General features: G+C 44.8%; 1 protein-coding gene across 1 annotated transcript in view; it reads right to left on the bottom strand.

Annotated features, from left to right (window-relative positions):
* MAP6 (microtubule associated protein 6) overlaps positions 1-26,341 on the bottom strand; it is an 81,507-nt gene that overhangs the window by 21,780 nt on the left and 33,386 nt on the right. Inside the window, exon 3 of the mRNA XM_065945360.1 lies at positions 60-273. Within this exon, the coding sequence (XP_065801432.1) occupies positions 60-273 (214 nt within the window). The remainder of the gene's footprint in view (positions 1-59; positions 274-26,341) is intronic.

Below are 26,341 nucleotides of genomic sequence, written 5' to 3'. Positions count from 1 at the left end.
TGCTACCATTAACCCCTCCATGCCAGACTGCTGATGGGTCCCCAGAAGATCTGTCTCACCTTTGGAGGTTCCTTGAAGGGCTCGCTATAGAGGCTGCGTATTCTTCTGCGATCAATGACCTTATTGTCAGCTGGGGTTGGCTTATTGGCCTCCCCTTTGAACTGGGCACTGTAGCTGGTCTCATGAGCCATCTTATCATCTGGAGGCTTATACTGAGGCTTGGCTTTTATGGGTTTCACAGGCTTGATGTCTGTCCATGCTCTGAATTCATTCCTGCAAATCAAAGAAAAGTTAAGTGATTCGATACATCCTCTACCTGGCAGCAGGGACTTCTCTCAGACCTGCAAGCACAGCAAGCTCTCTGTTAGTGCCTGTCGTTCTGACTGATGTGTGGCCGAAGAGCGAGCTCTCTCTCCTCCTGCATAAATGTAAGCATTCCTTCTGGCCCAGTCGAGGTAGATTGTAGCAACAGCAGTAGTACCTCAGAGAGAGAGTGCAGGCTCCCAGCTCGCACTGCGTGACCATGGCCAAGCAGTTCTAATCTTTGGACCTCCTTTTCACAATATCTAAAATGAGGCTGAGAAAAAAAAGATCAAAAACTAAGATCATGGCATCCGGTCCCATCACTTCATGGCAAATAGATGGGAAAACAATGGAAACCATGACAGACTATTTTCTTGGGCTCCAAAATCACTGCAGATGGTGACTGCAGTCATGAAGTTAAAAGACACTTGCTCCTTGGAAGAAAAACTGTGACAAACCTAGGCAGCATATTAAAAAGCAGAGACATTACTTTACCAACAAAGGTCTGTCTAGTCAAAGCTATGGTTTTTCCAGTAGTCATGTAGGGATGTGAGAGTTGGACGGTAAAGAAAGCTGAGCATCGAAGAATTGATGCTTTTGAAATGTGATGTTGGAGAAGACTTTTGAGAGTCCCTTGGACTGCAAGGAGATCCAACTAGTCCATCCTAAAGGAGATCAGTCCTGAATATTCATTGGAAGGACTGATGCTGAAGCTAAAACTCCAATACTTTGACCACCTGATGTGAAGAACTGACTCACTGGAAAAGACCCTGATGCTGGGAAAGACTGAAGGCAGGAGGAGAAGGGGTTAACAGAGGGTGAGAGGGTTGGATGGTGTCCAAATTCGATGGACATGAGTTTGAGCAAGCTCCAGGAGTTGGTGATGGACAGGGAAGCCTGGCGTGCTGCAGTCCACGGGGTCGCAAAGAGTTCGACATGACTAAGTGACTGAACTGAACTGAAAATGGGGCTGAAGACTCAATCTGCAGTCATTTATGAGTTCAGCACATATGACTCAATGCTGCTGTGTGTGAGGTGAGAGTCATGACTGTTACATGGACGGTGTGCCCGGTTGGTTGTGGTCAAACAAAAAATGCCAGTTCTGTTCCTTCCTTTGTTGTGATGAAGACATTTTGTAACCCTGAATCCTTAAAGTTTATTCCTCCCTGTAATAGCAGAGGGCTTGCTTTTTGTGTGCTGCATGAAATTTAACAATCTCAATCACTTTAGGTGAAAATCCTTATGAAATGTCTAAATGCCTGCAGATCATAAGTGACATGTACTGAACACAACTGGATGTCACCATGAGGGCTTGTGTTGGGATGTATGATGTATAGGAGAGTCTTGGTGGGGTTGGTGTAAATGGCGGCTGGCTCTTACCCTACGTGATCCCCATCTGCTGCTTTTCACAGTCTGTCAGCCTGCTTGCTCATAGCACTCTCTCTCCTGGTTCCTGATCTGTTACAGGACTGGTGAGGAGATGGTGACAATGTTGAAAACAGGGTAAAATTAATATCGCTGCTGATGGAGGCCACCGGGTCTGTCCTGTTTGTTGAGTGCAAGACATTGAGCGCCTAAGCTCTGTGGCTCTGAGCTTTTTATCAGGTTTCCCTTCATTGGGCCGTGAGAAGCTGTGGGAGAGGAAGAGCCAGCGCGTGACTCTCTGTCGAGTTAGGTTCTCCAGTGCCATCTCTCATCCTCATGGTAACTCCCTCCTCCGGGGCTCAGACATGAGTGCCACCAACAAGAGGCCCCAGGGCACAGTAGAGACAGCACTCAGACTGTGATGGAGACGCACGAATTCTAGCCCTGGCTCTACCTCTAGGTAGCTGCTGAGCAGGTTTCTCCCCTCCCTGAGTCTCAGTTTCCTCATTTGTCAAAAAAAAAAAAAAAAAAAAAAAAACTGACCAGATATGTCCTTATAATGTCCTTCGGACTCTGAGGCTCTCTGTGTTGATAAAGCTGTTTGGCAGCACCGAGCTATACCCTGGTCATTTGAGCTCCTGAGTGGCACAGGCTCACGTGTGAACAGAGAGATCTTCCCCAAGCTTCAGGCTCACCTTTCCAGTGCGGCTGGAACCTCCACCTAGATGCCCCCACCAACTCAAACTTAGCGTCCCTAGAACCAAATCAACTTGTCTCCCCTGCCACGTGGTCTTCTCTTCTTGGATTCCCTCACTGCTCCATCTCACTCACCCATCCGCCATTCATTCATTCATTAAACATTTACTGAGTGCCTAGGTCTGCTTAGGATGCTGAGCTCAAGGTGTGGGAGTGGGAGGGGTGGGAGGACAATAAGTGAGGCTCCGTGTAGGAGAAGGGGCTGGGAGCACAGGGGAGGAGATCCTGGGCCAGGTTGGGAATTGAAGGACAGGTTCCGGAGGAAACCACGAGGTTGGCAGGGAGCTGACGGAGAGAAGGGGTGGGTTCCAGGCAGGATGAGGAGCACACAAAGAGGCACGGCCCCCCAGGAGCATGTGTGGGAAGCTGGGGTGACAGGGCTGAAACCTGGTGGGGGCATGAGAGGCTGGGTAGGTCATGAAGTTCCTGCCAGTCTTGCCGAGCGGACAGTCTGGAGTGTAACAGGGAGTTGCCAAACGAGTTCAAGGTGCATGTGGCCAGATTCCTTTTGGGGAAGAGAACTTTGGAAGCAGTGTGAATGGGGACAGAGTGAAGGGGTGGGGCTGGAGGCCAAGAGGGCTGTGCAGTGAGCTGGGAGGAAAGCAGAGGCCTGAATTGGGAAGGGGGGGTGCTTGGAACACAGTGCTGAGGGGATGGGCAGGACTTGAACTCTGCTGAGCTGGGGGAGGCCAGACTCAAAGAGAGATTTGGGGGTTTGTGGGATGGGATGGGAGGGTTGTTACCCATGAGCCAGGGAATCTTGGAAGAGAGGGGGTTTAGGAGGAGGGCTGAGACCCTCCTGATTCTGTTAACAGCAGCACCTACTTAGCTTCTAGAGAGCTTTTTGATCCTCTCCTCTTCCCTACACCTCTGTAGACTCAACCCATCACCACAACCTGACTTCTGAGCCATTCTGTCTCCACAACAGGCCCAGCTCTGGCTCAGGTTGTAGCTGGGTCTCTGATCACTATTACTTGCCTGAGGTGCCAGGCCCTCCCTCCTTCTTCCCACCCTCAGTTCCAAAGCCCTGATACTTGGCCCAGGTCTCCCAGTAGCCAAAGCAATAAGAACCTGGCTCCCAAAATATGATGGCAGAAACCTGGGTTCTCTGCTCCCACCCCTGCATGCTTGCTACAGAATGAGGGCTGAGGTAGGTATACACTGGCCCTAAGCACTGTTTCTGGGTCATCTCTCCTGGGCTGGCCTTCACAGCTTTCTCTCTGCAGTGGCTGGCAAAGGTCTCACTGTGATCATTATCAATGGGACGTGTCCTTGAGGGGACAGCTCGGTGACCCTGGTCTTGAACAACTTTGGTACATCATCTCTATGTGGGATGTGTTAATGAGTCTCATACTAAGTTCACCGCAGTTACAACAGGCTGATAGGTTTAAACCCAAATTTTATTACCTAGGACTTTCTTTGAACCCTCCACAAAGCCTTCCCCAGCCACATGGAACAACTAATCATATGTCATAAAAAAAGAATTATGTACCATTCATTAGTTACCTCTTATAAGCTAGAAAATTGTTTTTGTATATTTTCTATAATCCTTACAATGACTTTGAAAGGAGGTAGTATTATTTTCCCTTTTATGAAGGGGGGGTCACCAAGGCTCAGAGAGGTTAAGTGACTTGCATAAGGCTACACAGCTGGCAAATAGCAGAGCTGATTCTCAGCCCAGGTCAGTCGGGCCCCAGAGCGCACCTCCTTCCCACTGCACTTGGACAATGTGCTGGAGCTGCAGCGTGCCCGAGGCTCCTGCCTGGGTAGGGTTGGGCCTGCTGTCTGCAACGCCCTGGAGGCTTTATATGACACAGACTGGACAGAGAATACCTGTGCTCCTCTGGCCCTCAGATGCTCCACCCAGAGCAGTGTGGGCCACGCTCCCAGGTCAGTCACATCTAGTGTCTCTTGACATGAATTTAATGGTCCCCTGTAACCATCAATTCCCCTTTCTGTGCAACTAGATTTCCACTTGTTCATTCACTCATTCACTTGTTTGGCATTTGCCAAACTCCAGCCATGGCATGGCCCACAGAGAGGAGGAAGCCAAGGTAGAGGTCTCTACAGTTTAGCGAGTCAGGGTTTGTCCATGTGGGATCTCAAGAAAAGCCAGAATGAAGTAAACTGGACAGAGTCCAGAAGGAAAGAGGGGAAAAGATGCTCTGTTCTGGGGGTTAGGTGGGGAAGGGAGCACTGAAAGATGTAGATGGAGAAGTGGGTGGGGGGAATCGGGCAGCAGTGAGGTATGTGGGACAGGTTCAGAGGCAGGTGAAGCGCTCAGGGAGCAGGTGGGTGGGACTCTTGGAGGGACGGTGAGGTGATTGGGTGGGCAGGAGTTGGGAGCAGGCTGTATAGAGCCTGGAATGCCACGTCGGGATGCTTGTTCGAGGCCTGGGGAGCCGCTGAACACTACTGAGCGAGGTGACTCACTGTTCCTATTCCTCCACTGACAGTATCCCCTCCTCGTGGACTGTCCCAGTTTTATTCTTCAGGGCCCAGTTCAGGGCTCTCCTCTTCCAGGAACCCCTCCTGGATTTCTCAGTCCAAAGTCTCCCAGTTCTGGCTCCTGGGCCCTCTACTGTACTGTCTGACTCTGTGGTTGCCTAGCAGTCTCATGATCCTTTAATTCTTTCATGATTCCATTTGTTTCTCTTGGGTGATAAGATACTTAAGAGAAAATTCAGAACAGAACTCTCTTTCAAGTCCAGTCTCATTTGCATGGCTGTAGAGCAATATTCTTTAACTTTTCCTGTGGCAGACTGTAGGCAGGTTAGGGGCCTGGCTGGGTGAGGACCCCGGTCCCCACCTCCCTCAGGGCCCTTCCCTCACCCTGGGTCATCATTCAGAGCCATACTCCATGTCTTTCCTACATTCTTCATAAGACTGAAGGACTTGGCATTCAGTAGGCATTTACTAGTAACAGCTGTTAGTGGAGTTCCTTTCTGGTCCGCTCCTGACCCTCCTCGGAGCCCCTCCTGCCCACTCAAATGGGGCAGTGCTTGCTCCTTGGAGACAAGAGAACATTGGAGACTTCTATCCAGGGTCCATCATGCTGAAATGATGATGGCCTCACCAGCGTGGCTCCTTCCCTCACTAGAGGCCCTTTCCACCAGGTACCAAGCTCTGTTATCTGTTTCCCTGCTGCCCTGCACAGCACAGCAAAACATCCAAGGAATATTTGGAGGATCAAAGAAAATCAAGTGTTCTGTTTTACTGCAGAGACTTGTGAAGGCTGCTCACATGTGGGGCTTCTATTATTGCTTAAAGCGTTAGCTGCTCAGTTGTGTCTGACACTTTGCGATCCCATGGATCGTATCCTGCCAGGCTCCTCTGTCCATGGGATTTCCCAGGCAAGAATACTGGAGTGGGTTGCCATTTCCTTCTCCAGGGGATCTTCCCAACCCAGGGATCGAACCTGGGTCTCCTGCATTGCAGGCAGATTATTGCTTAAACCACCTCCCCTAAAACCCACGAACTGCAGGTCTTAAGCCCTTGTCAGGAAGAGTTTCCCTTTCTAGGGTGAACATGCAAAGTCACCCAGCTCGCATAGACTCCATCCTCCCTAGATGGACAGGAGGCACCCAGCATCCCCGCTGAGTGAAGCTGCCCTGGTGGGAAAGGGGCTGACTGGGGGCAGCGGGAGCATCTGAGACTCAAGGCAGGTAAGGAGAAGAAAACTTAACAAACACTTGCCCAACACCTACTTGTTAAAAGGCTGAGCTGTTTAAGAATCTAACCCCGCTTTAGTCTTTGAACACCCTGAGTGGTCACTGTTACTCACCCCATGCTGTGTATGAGGAACTCAGCACGCAGCAAAGGGAAGGGACGCCAAGTCAGTAGAAGCTGGTACGTGGTGAGGCAGTTACTGGACTGCAGTCTGCCTGACTCCAAGGCCTTGTTATGTCCGCTTCCCTGCACTTGGGGATGGGTGTGTAACCCACCTCCAGCTCCTGGTGACTTGGCTCCTGGCAGTAAACACAAGAAAGCACTGCCCTTCAGCCTGTCTGGTGCGCACCGCAGCAAGGCTCTGGGTAAATTGGGAGGGTGCCCCCTGCCATCTGCAGACTGCCGCCCTGGCCTCCTGGAGTTGTTCCTCATCCACAGCTTTTCCTGTGTTGGGATGTAAGGAAGCCACGGGTACAGGATGATCCAACCATGTTGCCAAGGGCCCCCTGTGCCCTCCAGAGCAGATCCCTAGATGGACCCCATCACTGGAGGGTCAGTGCCTGACTGATGTCCTAATAATCCTGAAGGGGCAGAGAGGGTTTGGGACTGTGATGTCTCTCCATGGTGGGCCAGCTGCACAGAGAAGTGGCTGCACTACTGTGTTCAGATCTGGGCTTAAGGACTCCTTAAAGGACCCCGATGACGGCCCCGTGTGCTGGGAAAACCTATGGAGAAAGCCTGGGCTGGTCCCCAGGCCCTAGCCGGGGATGGCAGAGCAGGCCCAGGGCGTGCTGTCTCAGGGGGACTCAGTGGACAAGATTTTCCTGATCTGCTCCTTCAGGACTTTTAAATCACAGCCCAGTCATGTTAGAGTGGCTGCTGAAGCAGGGCTTTTAGATCATGCTAACCAGGTGAAGTTTTTAAAGGGGTCAGCAGACACCCTACCTTCACCTTCTCTTGTCCAGCCCCTCTGCCCACCTCATCTGGGCCCTTAGCACCTCTTCTCTCTCCTTGGACCTAGCATCAGAATCCTGGCACCTGTCTCCTCATTCTGACCCACAGGAGACATGCGGCAGGGTAAACCTGACTCCAGCTCAGCTGTGGGCACACTGCTTCCATCTGGAAACACCTTAGCTGTTCCCAGGGTCCCGAAGGACCAATTTCCCAGCCGAGGGCCCTTCTGGTTGCCACGTGTCATGATTTCTCAGGATGATATGCAGGGCCCTGTGATGTGGCCTGAGGTGACCCTTCCAGCTTCCTTTATTTTCATCCACTCCATCACTGAGTGAGCGTTTTCTGCAGGCCAGGCACCTTGTAATGCCCTTAGACTGCACTGTCCTATGCAATCCTCACAGGGACCCTGTGCCAAGGGGACCATCACTACCTGGGAGGACTCCAGGGCCCCATATTCCCAGACACAGACTATGCTCTCCTGCCACGCTGTTCTCCTTTCTGGCACACTATTCCCTCCACACCTCCAGTTGCTGAAGTATTGCATGACCTTCCGTGCCAGGCTCCAGTGCGCTCCTCTCTAGGGAGTTCCCTAGAGAGATCACTGCTGAATCCAGCCTGCCTCCTCTGACCTTCACCTCTTGGTAGCGCTCATTTTGCTCCAGCTTATCCTAGGCTCCCTGTGGAGGCATCTTCCTTCCCTCCCAGACTGTGACCCCGCTGAAGGTCAGGACTGTCTTTCTGCCTCTGTGTGTAACCCTCACTGTGTCCTGTATAACCCTCACTATTCCCTGTGTAACCCTCACTGTGCCCTGTATAACCCTCACTGTGCCCTGGAAAGGGATTCAGAATGCCACCTCCACCTCACCCCTGTTAACAGCTAAACACGAAGTCCCTGGGTTGCCCCAGCCGGGAAGGGGAGATAAAGTTGCTACACAAGCATCTCATGGCCTGTATACCACTTCTCACAGTATGTCCACAAATTCCTCAACACTCTTCCCTTAGTATTAGTATCAGTCGTTCAGTCATGTCTGACTCTTCGCAACCCTATGGACTGTAGCCTACCAGACTCCTCTGTCCATTGAATTCTCCAGGCAAGAATACTGGAGTGGGTTGCCAGTCCCTTCTCCAGGGGGTCTTCTCAACCCAGGGATCGAACCCAGGGTTCCCTCATTGCTTGGGTTGTAAGAACCTGAAGGAGAACATTTTGCAGCCTTTACTAGAGGTAGTAAAGCCTCCGATGCAGCAAGGTTGGTTAAGAAATAACGTGTCTCGGGGCATGGTCACAAGCAGAAACAGAGAAACTTAGGCACTCACGGGAGAAAATGATGCCTCAGTGCACACAGCACATGCAGGGCTCAGGGAAGCACAGGTAGGGAGGTCAGGGAGGTGGGAACAAGCATAGAAACCAGAGGAGAACAGAGATGGTGGTTCCGTGGCAAGAGTGCAGGCTCTAGAATGAAATAAACCGGGGTGCCATCTGGGCGCTAACTCTCCATCAGCCCCTCATCTGCTCTGGAGCTCAGTGAGCTCATCTGGAAACTCCTGGACAAGGCCTGTTTCACAGGATTGATGAGGGTTTAAATGAGAATAGTTAGTTGCAGAAGACCTGAACATCAGAATTATCAAATCTATGGTGGATAATTATATACTAATGTATTTGGTTTTCATTACAGAGTCACGTGTTCAAGAAAAATGATGGCACGTCTTCTCCATTCCAGTCACGGAGCTGGAAACTGTGAAAGCCAGATGCTGCCTCTGCCTCACTGACCTTGCAGTCAGTGGGGAGGTCTAAACAATTACACAGACATCAAACATCCGTCAAGGCTATTGTTTGCTTCTGACCACTGCAGTCAACGTTCCAGTGCCCGAAATGCACAAAATGTGGACAGAAGCTCCCAGTAGCGATTTCATTTCGTTTCAAATGATTCATTCTGAATGCATTTCATGTTAAACTCAAACAAAGTGGCATCCAACCAATGCCTGATTAACTGAATCTCCAATACTGAGGGTCCACTATAAGCAGATGTTCACTTCTTAAGGCCTTGGCCCACTTAAGCACATTTTCCTCCAGTGATTCAAGGGGAGATATTGAAAGAGCAATTACAGAGGGAGAGACGGAAGACAGGCAGGAGCTGGGTGATTGATGAAGCCAGGTCCCAAAAGAGGAAGGGGGAGGGAAAGCATCTGGGGGATGCAGGGAGGATTTGGCCTTGGGGAGACATTGTAAAAGAAGAGAATAGAAGCTAGCCCTTCGTTTCTCCTGTGGGAAAGCCTGATGTTTACAAGAAAAAATGGAAGAGAATTATAGAAGGACAATTTTACAGCTGTGAAGAATATCTACGTGCATTAATTGGTATAAACCACTTCTTAGTAGAAGTGAAGGCAGAATAATAGATTATTGCCAACTACAATCAAATATAAATTCTACTTCTCTGCCCATAAGCTCAGATTTATTTATTATGTGTCCTAAGTCCTTGGGAAAGAGAATGCTTTCCCCATTCTCTTGACAACGGAATTCTCAACAACATTCCTCGACTGCTTTATGAGGAAAGAAAACCACACTTTACAATCTTAATGGTTTAAAATCTTCCTGTGGATGCACATCAGTGATTTGCGTTGTCATGGAAACACTGTCTTTGTTCAAAAATCACGTCTACACTTGTTATATTAAAGTGTTCTAGAAGGGAAGCGGGCTCCTTCTTGAACTCTGACAGAGGCAGTCAGAGAGTGATGTCGGTTGCCAAGCTATTGTCAGAAGTTGGCTAAAGGATGCTGGCTTTGTAGATGAAAAAGAAATGAACATCCCTGAGCCTAGAGGGTGGCAGGAGGCTTAGAAGTTCTCTTCTTCCAGAGTGGAGTGGATGGTCGCTTCTTCCAGCCAGAGATGTCTGGGTCAAGAGAGGAGTGTCATGATCTATGCAGGTTTATGTGCTTCATGCATCTTTCAGTTTCTTTTGGGTGAAAGGAAGCCAAGGGACTCTTATGGAGAATGCCAACATTCTAATCATTTAAGATTGCTCTTCTTACCCATTAAGATCTGGTATGCACGTGCACACTGTATACTATGGTTTTCTAAAATAAGGAAAGCACACACTGGGCAAAAAAAAAAAAAAAAATAATTGTCAGTATGTAAAGTTGGAAGCTAATATAACGTGAACAGAGAATGAAAGGAAAAGAATCCTCCTTTCTCTTACATGGAGATATCTGCCATGGACATCAGTTGGCAAAGACAAGTGTCGGGATGTGGGTCCCCTCAATAGGTAAATGGCTCATTCTGCAGGTCACTGCCATCTCAGTCTGTCACGGGCTGAGTGGGGCTCACAGGCCCCTGTGCACCTGGGAAACAGTGCCTCACAGAGAGAAAGACACGTGCACAAAATATATATAGTTATGAGTTGTTTAGTCGCTGAGTCATGTCTGACTCTTTTGCGATCCATGGACTGTAGACTGTCAATCTTCTCTGCCCACAGGATTTCCCAGGCAAGAATACTAGAATGGGTTGCCATTTCCTTCTCCAGGGGATCTTCCCAACCCAGGGATCAAACCCGCATCTCCTGCATTGGCAGGTGGATTCCTTACCACTGAGCCACCAGGGAAGCCCATAATTTAGAATACAGATAGATAAAAGTGAAAACTGCTCAAACTAGGAATCAAACCTTTGTTTCTATACAAATTCAGATTGCAGTATCTATGCTAGGAATTGTAGGGAGGAAAAAGGGTGCAAAATAAGAAACTTACAGTTGGCAGAGTGAGAAAGCTTGGTGGTGAAGGTAAGTACACACACAAATATGCCTCATGCAGGAAAGAATAAGAGCTAGATGAGAGGTTGTGAGAAAATTACAGTTAACTCCCTCCTCGATCCCCTACTCCCATGCTTGCATTATTATCTTGGTTTATTGGTTGCAGAAATGCAGGGGTAGTTGTGTTGCAAGATCACAGTTATCAGGTTGAGGCTGCTCTCTTCTGGATGGTTGTGTCCCCAAAGACCCATGTCTATTACTAGCAGAAAGATGGTTCCTAGGACAGGAAATGGGAACCCTTAGAGTTGTCCTAAAAGTGGGGAAGGAGTGCTGCCTCCTTCTGGGTAAACCTAGAATTCTGGGAAAACACTCCCATGAGATGATCTATAAAAAGTGGTTGATATAACTTGTATGATACACCTACTGAAGTGCTTGATAAATATGTTTCCTCATTCTTTGTTCTGTGTATAGGAGGGATTTGTAAATCTTTTTCAATAATCAAAGCTGATGCTGAAGATATCATTTTATGACTTTTTGAGATCTACGCTCATTTACTCTTTAAAGTTTAGTTCCATTATAAGGAAATACTAAGAACAACTTTATGTCAATAAACTTGACAATATAGATGGAATGGACAAGCTCTGAAAAAGATGCAAATCACAAAAGCTGACTCAAAAAGAAACAGAAAATCTAAATAAATGTATTTCAAGTAAAGAAACTGAATTGGTAATTTTAAACCTTTCCACAAAGAAAATCCAAGTGCCTGGTGATTTTTCTATCAAACATTAGAATTAAAATTCACATTGTTGAATTCTATCAAACATTAAGGAAAAAATAAATACCCATCCTAACAATCTTTTTTAAAAATGGAGGAAGAGAGAATACTTCCCAACTCATTTTAAGATGGGTAAAATCAGGTATTACCCTGATACCAACCCAGTGAAACACATTGTAAGAAAACTATAGGCTAACATTACTCTTGAATATAGATATTAAAACTCTTAACAAAAGACTATAAAAAAAAAGATCATCAAATCAAACCCAGCAATATATATATAAAAAAAAAACAGTTAAAGCAGCATTAACAAGTGAGGTTTATCCCAGGAGTGCAAGTTTGGTTTAACATACAAAAAATAAATTATGTAATACGTCATTTTCATAGAATAAAGAACAGAAATCATACAATCATTTTTAATAGATACAGAGAAAACACTAGATAAAATCTAACACCTTTTAATGATTAAAAAAAAACTCTGTAAACTAGGAATAGAAGGAAATTTCCTCAGCCTAATAGAAGACATCTACAGAAACACTACAACTACCATCATGCTCAATGGTAAAAGACTTAATGCTTTCCCCCTAAGATCTAGAGTAAGATAAGGTTGTCCACTGTCATTATTTTTATTCAACATTAAAATGGAGTCAATATAACACCATACACAAAAATAAACTCAAAATGGATTAAAGATCTAAACGTAAGACCAGAAACTATAAAACTCCTAGAGGAGAACATAGGCAAAACACTCTCTGACATAAATCACAGCAAGATCTTCTATGACCCACCTCCCAGAATATTGGAAATAAAAGCAAAAATAAACAAATGGGACCTAATGAAAATTAAAAGCTTTTGCACAACAAAGGAAACTATAAGTAAGGTGAAAAGACAGCCCTCAGATTGGGAGAAAATAATAGCAAATGAGGAAACAGACAAAGGATTAATCTCAAAAATATACAAGCAACTCCTGAAGCTCAATTCCAGAAAAATAAATGACCCAATCAAAAAATGGGCCAAAGAACTAAACAGACATTTCTCCAAAGAAGACATACAGATGGCTAACAAACACATGAAAAGATGCTCCACATCACTCATCATCAGAGAAATGCAAATCAAAACCACAATGAGGTACCATTACACGCCAGTCAGGATGGCTGCTATCCAAAAGTCTACAAGCAATAAATGCTGGAGAGGGTGTGGAGAAAAGGGAACCCTCTTACACTGTTGGTGGGAATGCAAACTAGTACAGCCACTATGGAAAACAGTGTGGAGATTTCTTAAAAAACTGGAAATAGAACTGCCATATGACCCAGCAATACCACTTCTGGGCATACACACTGAGGAATCTAGATCTGAAAGAGACACGTGCACCCCAATGTTCATCGCAGCACTGTTTATAATAGCCAGGACATGGAATCAACCTAGATGCCCATCAGCAGATGAATGGATAAGGAAGCTATGGTACATATACACCATGGAATATTACTCAGCCGTTAAAAAGAATTCATTTGAATCAGTTCTAATGAGATGGATGAAACTGGAGCCCATTATACAGAGTGAGGTGAGCCAGAAAGATAAAGAACATTACAGTATACTAACACATATATACGGAATTTAGAAAGATGGTAACGATGGCCCTATATGCAGGGCAGAAGAAGAGACGCAGAAGTACAGAACAGACTTTTGAACTCTGTGGGAGAAGGGGAGGGTGGGATGTTTCGAAAGAACAGCATGTATATTTTCTGTGGTGAAACAGACCACCAGCCCAGGTGGGAGGCATGAGTCAAGTGCTCGGGCCTGTTGGGCTGAGAAGATCCAGAGGAATCGGGTGGAGAGGGAGGTGGGATGGGAGACCGGGATGGGGAATTCGTGTAACTCTGTGGCTGATTCACATCAATGTATAACAAAACCCACTGAAAAATAAAAAAATTAAAAAAAAAAAAAAAATAAAATGGAGTCAATAGCCAGTATATAATAAAGAAGATGAAATTAAAGGCAGACAGATTAGAAAAGAAGTAAAACTATCATTATTTGCATATAACATTGACTTGCATTTAGAAAATCCTCAGGAAACCACAAAAAGTTCTAGAACAAATGAATGAGTTTAGCAGGGTTACTGGATACACATTCAATATACAAAAATTAACTATCTTCCTACAGACTAGTCACAGTGAGAAAACAAAAAATTTAAAAATCCATTCATAACAGCATCAGAAAGAATAAAATACTCTGGAACAAATTCAACAAAAGAAGTGCAGTGCCTGAATACTGAACACTACATAATATTGCTGAGAGAATTTGAAGATCTAAACAAATGAAGGCAATGGCACCCCACTCCAGTACTCTTGCCTGGAAAATCCCATGGACAGAGGAGCCTGGTGGGCTGCAGTCCATGGGGCGTGAAGAGTCGGACATGACTGAGCGACTTCACTTTCACTTTTCACTTTCCTGCATTGGAGAAGGAAATGGCACCCCACTCCAGTGTTCTTGCCTGGAGAATCCCAGGGATGGGGGAGCCTGGTGGGCTGCCGTCTATGGGGTTGCACAGAGTTGGACACAACTGAAGCGACTTAGCAGCAGCAGCAGCAAACAAATGAAGACCTACACAATTCTTAAATTGGAAGTTTCAATAATCCTAAGATGGCATTCTAGAAATTGATCTATAAATTCAAAGCAAATCTTATTAAGATCCCAGCAAGACTTTTTGTAGAAAATGACAAGCTGATTTTAAAATTGATATAGAAATACTGGAGACCTAGAATTTATATAACTTTTTTGAGAAAGAGAAACAAAGTGAATATTTCTATTTCCTTATTTTAAAACTTATTATGAAGCTACAGTAATCAAGGGTGCTACTGGCATAAAGACGGACACATAGATGCATGAACAAAATAGAGAGTTCAGGAATCGATCTTTGTAAACAGTAGTGTGTTGAAGTTTACCTATCTTAACTCACAGAGCTGACTGTCAAATTTTCAGAAATTTGGTGAATTAATTGTTAAATTTTTGGTAGTTTGAAATTAGCTATGTGAATATATTCATACTAGGAAAATGGCCAACACTACAAATTATGCCCTTTCTTTTCCCCAGGGTTAAACATTTAGCATCATACCACTACTTACGAATTTGTTTTTGACAAAGGTGCTAAGATAAATCAATGGTGGAGAGGATAGTCTTTTCAACAAATGGTGCCATGAAAACTGGGTGTCCATATGGAAAGAAACTTAAGCTCAATCATTGCCTTATACTACATACAAAAATTAATTAAAATGGAGCTAGATGAAATTCTAGATCAATTTCTAGGATGCCATAGACTTAAACTAAAGGTAACTCTAAAATGATATGACTTCATAAAGAAAACGTGGAAGAAAATCTTGTGACCTTGGAGTAGGCCAAGATTTCTTAGATATGACACAAAAGCCAAAAAACAATAAAATATAAAAATGACAAATTCAGTTCATCAAAATTAAACATTTTTTACTCTTCAAAAGACACCATTAAGGAAAGGAAAAGACAAACCAGAGTCTGAGAGAAAATATTGCAAAAGAAGTACCTGATTAAAAAAAAAATCTGTATCTAGAATATATAAAGATCTCTTAAAACTCAATAATAAAAAGACAGACAACCCAATTTTAAAATGGGAAACCTACTGATAGACACTTTACTAAAGAAGACATACAAATGGCAAATAAGTACATGAAAATTTGGTCAACACCACAATTTATAGGGAAATAAAATTAAAGCCACAGTGAAATACCACTACACACTCACTAGAATGGCTAAAATAAAGATCACAGACAACTAAATTTTGGCAAGAATGAGGAGCAACTGGATCTTTCACACATTGCTGATGGGACTGTAAAATGGTACAGCTATTTTGGGAAAAAATTTGTTTGTAAGTTAGCCACACACCATTGTGCTCATTCACTTCAGTCGTGTCCAACTCTTTGCAACCCTCTAGGGTATAGCCTGCCAGGCTCCTCTGTCCATGGGATTTCCCAGGCAAGAATACTGGAGTGGGTTGCCATGCCCTCCTCCATGGTATCCTCCTGACCCAGGGATCAAACGCGCATCTCTTGTGGCTCCTGCGTTGTAAGCAGATTCTTAACCGCTGAGCCACCAGGAAAGCCACACACCATATGACCTAGCAATTCTATCCCTAAGTACCAAAGAGAAATACACTGCAAACAACAGATACAGAAGTGTTAACAACAGTACTATTCATGGTAGCCAAAAAAGCTGGAAACAACCCACATAAATATTTAACAACTAATAAATGAATAAAGAAAATGGTAAATCCACACAAGGGATTAATACTCAGCAACAATAAGGAATGAACCAATATGAATGAAATCTCAAAAAATATCACGCTAAATGAAATGGCCAGACAGAAGATACAATGCATTATTTGATTTTGTTTATATAAAATTCCTAGAAAAGAGAAACTGTAGAAACAGAATGATCAACGGTTGGCTAGACCTGGGAGTGGGAGGAAGGATTGACTGTAAAATAGCAGGAGGGTGGTGATATTCTAACACTGTCTTTGCCCCAATGCATAAACTCACTAAATCTCACCAAACTGGACTCTTGGAAGGCGTAAATTATTTGTCATGTAAACCATACTTCAATAAAGCTGTTAAAACATCCAGCTGGATCATTCTTTTCCCTGACGTCCCCACTCATCTTGTAGAGCTGATCCCTGCCTCCTTTGGTGCCCCGGGACTTCTCTGTACCAGCTTCTGTGTCTGATTGCTCACAGCCTGCTCTTGGCTGTTTCCAAGCCCATTTGGGAGGCCTGGGAGGACAATAGGGACTTCTAAGCCCTCTATGTGACCTAGGTGCTTGGTTTGGAGGCTGGAACATTTCATCATGCACTCAACGAGTGTTGCTGAACAAGCAGACACGTACTCTTGTCTTTGCCTTTTTTTTTTTTTTTTTTGGTCATGCAGCATGTGGGATCTTAGTTCCCTGATCAGGGGTTGCACATGTGACCCTGCAGTGGAAGCATGGCATCTTAACCATTGGACAGCCAGAGAAGTCCCTTGTCTTTACTTTTTTTGATTGTAAAAGTAACACGTCGTTGTCCATTTTTCTTTTTCCCATTAACTGGTAAGAATCTCTGTTAAGTGTTACAGATAAAAATAAGACATAACGTTTCCCTGCCACTGTGCTTCCCAGTTTGTCTTTTGCCTACATCTCTATGGCTCTATCCATGTCTATGCAAATCCCAGTGGCCTGCCACGGCCTTCTGTTGGGACTAGAGCCCTGCTGCTTGGGGCCTCAGGGTGTTTGGATGAGTCCATGCTGAGAGACTCCAGTGTGTTCTACAGCAGTCTCCTGAGCATCACTGGAAAGCTGTGTACCTAGGGCCTGAGAAAGGACAAGAGTCAGTGTGGCTTCCTTGCTTGTGGCTACATCATATATAAGCTTTAAATTTCCACATGGCTGAATCTATCAATTTTTTCCTTTATCCTTTTACTCTTAAGGTTATGCTTAAAAAGTCCTCTATGTCAAATCATATAAATATTCATACCTTTTCCTTTGTGCATTTATGTATTTATTTTTCACCTTTAAATCTTAAGCCATTGGGAATATCCTACTATTTTTACAGAGACTGCCAAAATAGACAGAACATCACAGTACTCACAATTGGCAAGGATGTAGGGAAAGTGTAGCCTGGTCCAGCACAACAGGGCGTCTCTGTAACCCTGGGGCCCAGCAGAGGGTCTGGAATATCACATGTGATCACTGCATGCTTGTTCAATTTGTGAATTTAGTGAATGGCGTTTTAAAATTGCTATCCTTTGATCTCACAATTCCATTTTTAGGAACTTTCCTTAAAGAAATAACTGGACAAGAAAGTTTTGTTTTTTTTTCTCATGTATCATAACACACTTGGTTATCAACGTGTGTGAAGGCTGCAGATCATTCCTCTGTTGGGAAATAGGAATACTTTCTCAGTCTGACAGTGCTGGAGCGTGGCTCCAGAAATTATTAAATAATATTGAGCATAACATATTAAACAGATGATCCCCATGATGCCACTTTTTGTGCATTAATGCCAGTTTGTTTCTTGCTGCTAATGATTCACTGGAAGTGATACTGCTTAAATTCTGCCTTCGAGACTGCCCACGCTCCGCTCATCTGAGGTCAGGGGGTCCTGAGATGCAGCAGGAAGAGGGTAGCCTGGCAGGAAACAGGTGGGTGGTCTGGTGAGCGAATAAAGGACTTCATTTACCCAGGCAGACTAACCTTTTATGGCTTCAATACCATTCTTTCTCTTTATGTTGTAAGTTTACTTCCAGGAAGTCCTTCAGCAATCTGCAAGTCTGAGGAAGCAAGAGACCATCCTCAGAGGCATCAGAGGCTGAGAGAATGTGAGCCCATGTTCAGGCCACACAGTCTGGAGGGGCTTCTTCAAAACTGGGGTCCAGAATCTCTTCCTGAAGCTACCATGTAGAGTGTAGTCTTGTTTGTCGCTTGCCTGGGTCAGAGGTCAGCGAAGCAGTGATTTGATGTGGCAGATGCCTTTAGAGGCCAGTTGCTAGGGTGCCAGAGAAGAGCTAGGGCTGCACTGCGTCTGTCTTCCTCTCTGCTCCAGGGCGGGAGGAATTTACTTGTTCACTCTTCAAATTTCTGTGTAGTCCTTATGGCTGGAGGCAAGAACTTACTTGGGCTATGTCCGTCAGTCAGGGCTGGATCTGAGCCCAGGTCTGTGCAATTCCACGTTTCAACACCATAGGCTGCCCTGTGAAACCTGAAACACTCCCATTACTTTGTATGTTGTACATGGCTGTCCTTACCTGGGATATATTATTCTTCGCCTTTTTTGACTGGAAAAACTGCTATATCAAGATGCAATTCAAATACAGGCCCCTAAAGAGGTTAGACACGAGCCTGTATAACACAGGGGCTGTTAAGAAAAGGTCTGTGTTTCTGACATGGGCAAATGCTGGACTGTGACTAGATCCTGCCTGACCCCTGGCCGCATCTCGATTGAGCAAACAGGATTGAACCCGGCACATCACACATAGCAGGTACCCAAACAATATTTCAAGTCCTGTTTCACACCTCTGAACCTCTGCTAGCTCTTCTGTTCCATAGGCACCTGTGAGGCATCAATGAGTACATGAAGTATGAACTTGACTTACAGGAACTTTCTGTCCCATAGGGCAGGAGCCCCACCAATACTGGAAAGCACAGGCAAATGGCAGGGCCTGAGGAGGGCAAGTGCTCCAGAGTTGCAGGCCTCCCACCCCAAGGAATCTGCGGGGATTCAGAAGGTGAGTGGGGGTTTATAGAGAAGGGGAAGCACTGACATTTCTGGAAGCAGCATGGAAGTTTCTTTCCCTCTTTGAGCTCTCCAGGGCTGTTGAGAGGAATAAGATCCCATCCATAAACACAGGAACACAGCCCATACTTGAAGCCATCTCAGAAACATCCCCCAAAGCAGCCTGGAATGGCAGGTTCTAGCTGGGAAGGTCATGAGCTTTCAGCTGGACAAACACAGCCTTTCAGAACACCTAGTCTTTGGGGGAAGCAATTAAAATTTCATACGTAACTTCTTTCAGATCAGCGACCTGCCTTCTTTATCTAACACACTGGGCAGGTCATCAGAGGGGTGGCTGAGGGGGAGAGAAGAGAAGGAATGTGTCGGGCTGACGGTGAGCCATGTGCTTCACAAAAATAAGCGCTGCCTGCATGCTAAGTCATATCCGACTCTTTGTAGCCCCGTGGACTGTAGCCCATCAGCTCCTCTGTCCATGGGATTCTCCAGGCAAGAATACTGGAGTGGGTTGCCATGCCCTCCTCCAGGGGATCTTCCCAACCCGGGGATCAAACCTGCGTCTCTTATGTCTTCTGCATTGGCAGGCAGGTTCTTTACCACTAGTGTCATCTGGGAAGTCCCACTCTCACGTAAATCCCCACCTCAGCCCCAGAGCACATCCTCTCTGCTGTCTTTGTCTCTCGACAAGCTGGCATCTTTCTCTCATTGGAGGTTCTTGAGGGAAGGAATTGCGTTCCCAGAGCAAGTCCAGGGCCCGTCACAGAGAAGACATTCAGAAAAGGCTTGTCAAGTGAACACGACTGCAGGAGAATCACAGAGGAGCAGACCTGGACAGCCACTCCGAGACTCTCAGAGGCTTCCACAAGGGGCCGTGGAGCAACAAAGGAGAGGCAGCAGAAGACACCGGAGACTTCAGAGCAGGGGAGAGATGTGATGATGTGGCTGGGAGGTACTTTGGTTGGGTGACTTGGGGGCAATTAGAGATGGGGGAGATGGAGAGACTGAAGACTGCACATTCATGTATGTTTTAGTAAATGATGATAGAATTACAAACTTAGTGTCAGCTCTGCTAACAAATCATTGAATTCCTCACTGAGTACCTTCAGCAGTTATAAGACGGTTCTTCTCTGTTGAGGGCCTGCGATGTGCCAGGTGCTTTGCACTCACTATTTAATCATTTAATCCTCAGAACTACCTTTCCAGATGGACATGATTCCTTTCCATTTTAAGGGTGAGGACAGCAAGCTCAGAAGAGTAAAGTGACTGTCTAAGGCCTCAGAGAGCCCGGGGGCCAGGTACCACGGAGAGAGGCTAAGGCACTCCCCATCTGTGAGGGCAGAGGAGAAAGATAAGCAGCCTTGAGACCTATGGTGTGGGAGGTGCTGTAATCGACAAACACAGGGGAGACCAGACTGTCCTTAGGGGGTGATGGACAAAGTCTTTTCTTTTTTTGGAGTGAAACCAGACTATGCAGAACCTAAAAAGAAACAACTAAAAGTAGAAGGAAAAGTATGCAGAGCATCACTGCATGAGATTCTAAAACATCTTCATGCTTATAATCATTTAATATAGAGGTTCCTGCGTGTGATTTCCTAACAATGGGATAAGAATGTCTTTCTGCTTCAGGAAGCGCTGGGGCCATTAGCAGAGTTCCAGGGACTCTGGGAGAAAGATGGTTGATAATCTAGCAGCAGATGGCTCCACATGGGCCACCACTTAATTAGGGTGCTGTGAGGGACAGTGTAAGAGACATATGAATTAGGGGTGGTGGGGGAGAGGGCACCTAGGGTGCTGTTGCAGGACAGCCAACATCAAAGGGGGTCAGGGACTGAGACACCCCCAAATAGCCACTACTCTGTGCAAACAGCCATGCCGTATGTCCCCTGCGTGTTCATATGCATCAGTGTGTGTGTGCGCGTGCTCTGGCCAAGTAGTAAAAGGAGGGAGGGTTGGCAACAAAAGGAAAATGAAAATGAGTGATCTTCCCATTTGCACACTGATTTGCTTAGAGATTAATCACAATGACGGTGATGGCAGTGAAGATAGCTCACATTACAGAGAAACTTCTCTCGGTGCCAGGGACTGTAGAAAGTCCATTGTGTGCGTGCTCTCCTTTAATCCTCGTGGAAGACTTACGAAGCTAGCACTACTACTATCATTCTCATTTCACAGATGAGGAAACAGGCGCTGAGGGTGTTAAGTATTGTGACCTTGGATGGCAATAAGAGGAGTTGCTGGAGGTAATTTATCAAGGGACTTCTAGGCTGAGATCTGTCGTGATAAGTGGGGGCCTCAAGAGAACCCCACACAGTGCCCACAAGAGAGTCCACCCCCCACACCTGCTGGTCCAGGGAGCACCGATCACCACGACTGTGCCAATTCAAACTAGAACCCTCCTGGTTCCCTCTCTTGGCTGTTACTCCCTGAATTCCAACCCCCAGCAGGTTAAATGCTGCAGGAGGGGAGGAGGATGGGCAGGGCAGAGTGGGGGTACAAGCCCCAACGCAGACATTTGTTCTGCAGCAGGCACAGCTGCAGGGGGGTGGGGGAGTCTTAATATGAAATAGACAACATTTTGACTACAGTGTGGGACTGGACTGCTTATTGACTGGAGAGCTTTTCATTCACTGAAATCTGCTGTACAAATCTGATGGGACTTGCCCAAAATTTCATGGCAGGGAGGGGAAAAAACTTATCCCACAGAATAAATTTAAAGGGATAGAGGAGGCAAAAATAAAGTCATCTTACTATTCTGTCCTATCTTACAAGCTACAATTAGTGAAAACCTACGGTGTGCTGGAAGCTTTCATAGTTGATTCACATACTTGATCTAGTTTAATCTCAAACCAATCCTTCAAGATAGAAGTTACTATTTCCTATTTCACACATTAGAACATGAGGCTCAGAAAAGAAAAGTCTAAAGTCACAGAGCGGGCAGAGTGACCCAGATTCACAGGAACTCCACACTGGGATTCTTCTCCTGTATCTTTGCTCCAGATGCTGTCAGGTCAAACTGAGCTGAGGAAAATTGGGATGGGTGTTTCTTTGACATTCTGAATCACCAGTACATTTATTCTGCATTAATTTTGCTCTCACTCAATAAAGACTTCACTACAAAGGATAAAAGGCTTTGGTCCATGCTGTGTAGCACATGGAACTCTGCTCAGTTATTTGGCGGCCTGGATGGGAGGGGAGTCTGAAGGCGAATGGATACATGTATATGTATGGTTAAGTCCCTTCTCTGTTCACCTGGAACTATCACAACCCTGTCAATCAGCTATACCCCAATACAAAATTTTAAAAAAATTGTAAAAAGGTGTTGGTCCAAACACTAAGTGACTCAAAGGAAGTCAAAGGGATTGGAAAGGAAACAGTTCATTCTGAAGATGCCATCGCTTGACTGACAGTCAAAGGACTACCACAAATGGCAGGAGTCATAACTAAATGAAACAATGAAAGAGGCTGGATCTGGATCTGAAATCAAGTTGGGAAACAAGGCTTAGCTCTTACTGGCAGGGGTGTGCTCGGGTTCTATGGAGCGAGCTCTAATTACAGGGTCAGGAGCGGGTAGGAGGGGAGTGACGACTGAGAGGGGAGAAGAGATGTCAGGGAGAGTAAGTCTGGCTGGCATAGGAGCAAGAATTCTGATTCTTGCTCATAAGATAAACATTTTATTTTAATATCTTCTGTTAATACATTATAATTATCCACAGAAAGGAACTTTCTAGAGAAAGGGAAAGACCAGGATCTACCTTAGAAAAATGCTTGACAAAAACATAGGGCTGGATTTCGGTCTATGTCTGTGTGCATGTGTGCACACTCTGCTGTGATGATAATCACCAGCACAGTCACTGTCATTGTCTTCATTGCAACTGATGTTTCTGTCTCACCTGCTCCCTGAAATCCGCTTGCCAGAGTCAGAGAATGAGCAGGTGACTCGGGCTCACACCTCCCACCTTCTTCGGTGAATCTCATGCCTTTGCCTGATTTTGGTATCAGGGAACATTGGCTTTACAGAATGAGTTGTCAAGTGCTCCTTCCTCTACTATTTTTTGGATGAGTTTGTGGAGGATTGGTATTAATTCTTCTTGAATATTTGGTAGAATTCACTAGTGTATGTATTGATTTATTTTTGGGAAACCCATTGCACTTAGCACAGAATTGATATTCATTAAAGGATACTGAGATACAGAGGAAAAACTAGTGGGGACAGGGAGGGGCAAATCAGGAGCAGGGGATTAAAAGGCACAAGCTACTATGTATAGTGGGAATAAGCTACAAGGGTATAATGTACAGCACAAGAGATACAGCCAATATTTTACAATAACTATGAATAGAGTGTAGTCTTTAAAAAATTGAGTCTCACTACATTGTATACCTGAAACATATAACATTGTACATATAATATTAATATTGTTACTATTTAGTTGCTAAGCTATGTCTGACTCTTTTGCAACCAAATGGACTGTAGCCCCGCCAGTCTCCTCTGTTCATGGGATTTCCCAGGCAAGAGTACTGGAGTAGATTGCCATTTCCTTCTCCAGGGGATCTTCCCGACCCAGGGATCAAACCCTGCTCTCCTGAATTGGCAGGGGCAGGTGGACTCTTTACCACTGAGCCACCATGGAAGCCTATATATACTATTACATCTCTATGAAAACATTTTTTTTAACTTAAAAAAAGGATATTTAGAAAACAAATCTGTTTCTATAATTTTGTGTCTTATCTGATAAAACTTATTACAAATGTTTTCCTTAAACATGGAAGAGGCTACTTGCTATATCATAGAATATTACAAAAGTCCAGAATGGAGGCCACTTTCTCAACTATTTATACCAGAACTTGAATTTTTATAGTTGTGACCTACAATCAGCCCTAAAAATAAATTCCCTCAAATTCCTCTGGCTGCCCAGAAATATTCACTTGACTTAGCCTGCACTGAGTTCCAGCTTTCTCCTTTTATTTTTCTTAAACTCATTCCCTGTTCACTAGAAGAATCCATAACTGCACTTCAAATACAAAATGCTTAGCTTAGAAAGTCTTCAAAAAAGGTAGTGATTTTCAGTGTTGCATTAATTACGAGAATTTATTACCTGTTAAGAACAACTGTCCTCCAACTGTGGGTGGCAAACATCACCAGTGACTCTGTTATTAGTGAAAATTCCACTGCTTCTTCCCTTGGGGTTAAGTCTTGGAATCTGTATTTTACCAGGCTCATTGGGGTGATTCTGATACAGTTGGTCAGAGATCTAATACAGAGTTGGTAAACTGTATTCTAATACAGCTGGTCTAGTACAGTTTTCATTCTGAGAAACATCACTTGAAGGTTACCATGATTGTGTGGATGGAAAGGAATGAGTAAAGAAACAGTGTCTGGGAAGGGCCTGACACAGCCCAGGCTCAAGGTACATGCTGGATCCAGTATGACCAGTTTTAAGTATAATCTGAATGACCTCAAAGAGGGTTGCACTTGGGTAGAAAGCTAATTGTTATAGCCTTGTAGACCATATCCAGGTATTTGGGGTCACTCTTTCACAATCTCCATTCATTCTTAACAATAGCAAAGCCTGCGTATCAGAAAGAGCTTGGATCTGAATCCCAAACATGCCATTCACTAGCTGTGTACCCAAGAAAGACCCCTGCCTTTTCTAAGCCTCAGTTTCCTCATCTGTAAAACAGTGGTAGTATCATCTAACTTGCTCTCATAGTGTGATGATTTAACAAAATTTAACAACAGTATTTTCTTACCTGACTTTTGCCCTTTGCTAACCCCCTTTCCTGCCCCTCCCCCAGATGGGAACATTTAAAACAGGGCTGTCAGGATACAGCACAGATGCACTTTCACAACTCTGACAATGGTTAGCAGTTGGGTGGCTCTCCGAGCTAACAAAACTCAAACATGAAAAGGGGCAAAAAAGAGGCAGATTAAAAGGCTGGTGACTAGAAGATCACAGGCTTGCTTCTGAACACAAACCTCAGCATGAGAGCAGTGGAACTCAATTGAAGGAGAAAACACTTAAATCATGGGTGCTTTGATATATTTAGGGGGAGACAGGAAGGAATACCAAGGTCAGATCTAAAAGGAGATCAATGAAAAGTGATCATTTCTGCCATCCCAGGAGAGAGGCACTGAGTATCCAATTATGCTACTTAGATGGAATCATACAGTTCCATCCAGCAAATACTACCTGCTGAGACATTTCTGTCGTATTTTGCTGCAGTGGACACCAAGTGTGTGAGTGAGTAAATGTCTAGGAATGGTGAAATTACTTCTGCAGTTATCGTATAGCCATTTTTACTTTAAATCAGTTAATCAACAGATACTCTAAAATTATGAGTCTCTTTTTGATTCTTTTTATACCCACTTCCTACTAGAGCTTTGGGGTTCAAAGATTAGTTCTGTGACCTTGAAGGCAAGTTACTTAACCTCATTGAATCTTTTATTTAATTCTCACTTCAACTCTATTAACTATATTCTTCAGGGAAAATGAGGTATAGGGGGTACTTTACCCAAGGTCACCTAGAAAGTGAGTGGCAGACAGAATCCGGACAGGCGTCTCTGTGTTTTCACTTATGCCATCTCTGGGCATTTGCCCAAGGATACCAAGTCAGGTGGGCAAGATCTTCTTTATGTTTTTTTTCCTGGATCTTTCCATATCCAGCCATCTGGGATTATAATTTGCCAGGGGGAAGATTCAATGTGTAATTCTCTGTAATTTTTGTGTGCAAAAGTGTGTAAAGAAATGCTTCTCAAAAACAGACAGTAACAAGTAAAGCCAGCTCCATGAACTTGATCTTCTTCCCCAATTCTTGGATGTAAGTCAATATATTTATCCCTCTTCTTTCTTCTTTTCTCACAGAATAAACATACTTCAGTTACCATCATTTCTGGTTTTGTTTTTTTGTTTTTACCAATCTACAATCTACTGTTTTCTAACTGTCTACTGTTCAAAAAGGACAGAATGACCTCAGGGGTATACATAACAAATTTTCAGGTAAAGAGTAGGGATCTTTTGGACCAGGAGAAGGTCCAGAAACTAGAACCTACCAGGAGAGTTAATACTATGGAAATGTGGTGGGATTTTAGAGCTGGTAGATTGTGCAGATGATTCAACCCAATACATTAGTTATACAGATTGGGAAAATGAAGTGGTGAGAGGGGGAGTAATTCCATGGAGTCACATAAAAACTAGTGGCAGAGATGGAACCAGTATTCAAGCCTCTCAACTCCTAGTCCAGGTTTTTGTTTTTTTGCACCAGAATAGACTGATTATTATTATTAATTAACTTTTTATTATACATTGGAGTATAGCTGATGCTGGGAGGGATTGGGGGCCGAGGAGAAGGGGACGACAGAGGATGAGATGGCTGGATGGCATCACCAACTCGATGGACATGAGTTTGAGTAAACTCCGGGAGTTGGTGATGGACCGGGAGGCCTGGTGGGCTGTGATTCATGGGGTCGCAAAGAGTCAGACACGACTGAGCGAC

This window comes from Muntiacus reevesi, chromosome 9, assembly GCF_963930625.1.
Source record: "Muntiacus reevesi chromosome 9, mMunRee1.1, whole genome shotgun sequence".
NCBI lineage: Eukaryota > Metazoa > Chordata > Mammalia > Artiodactyla > Cervidae > Muntiacus > Muntiacus reevesi.
The sequence above is the reverse complement of the archived record's forward strand: the minus strand, read 5'-3'. Positions and strand labels throughout refer to the sequence as shown.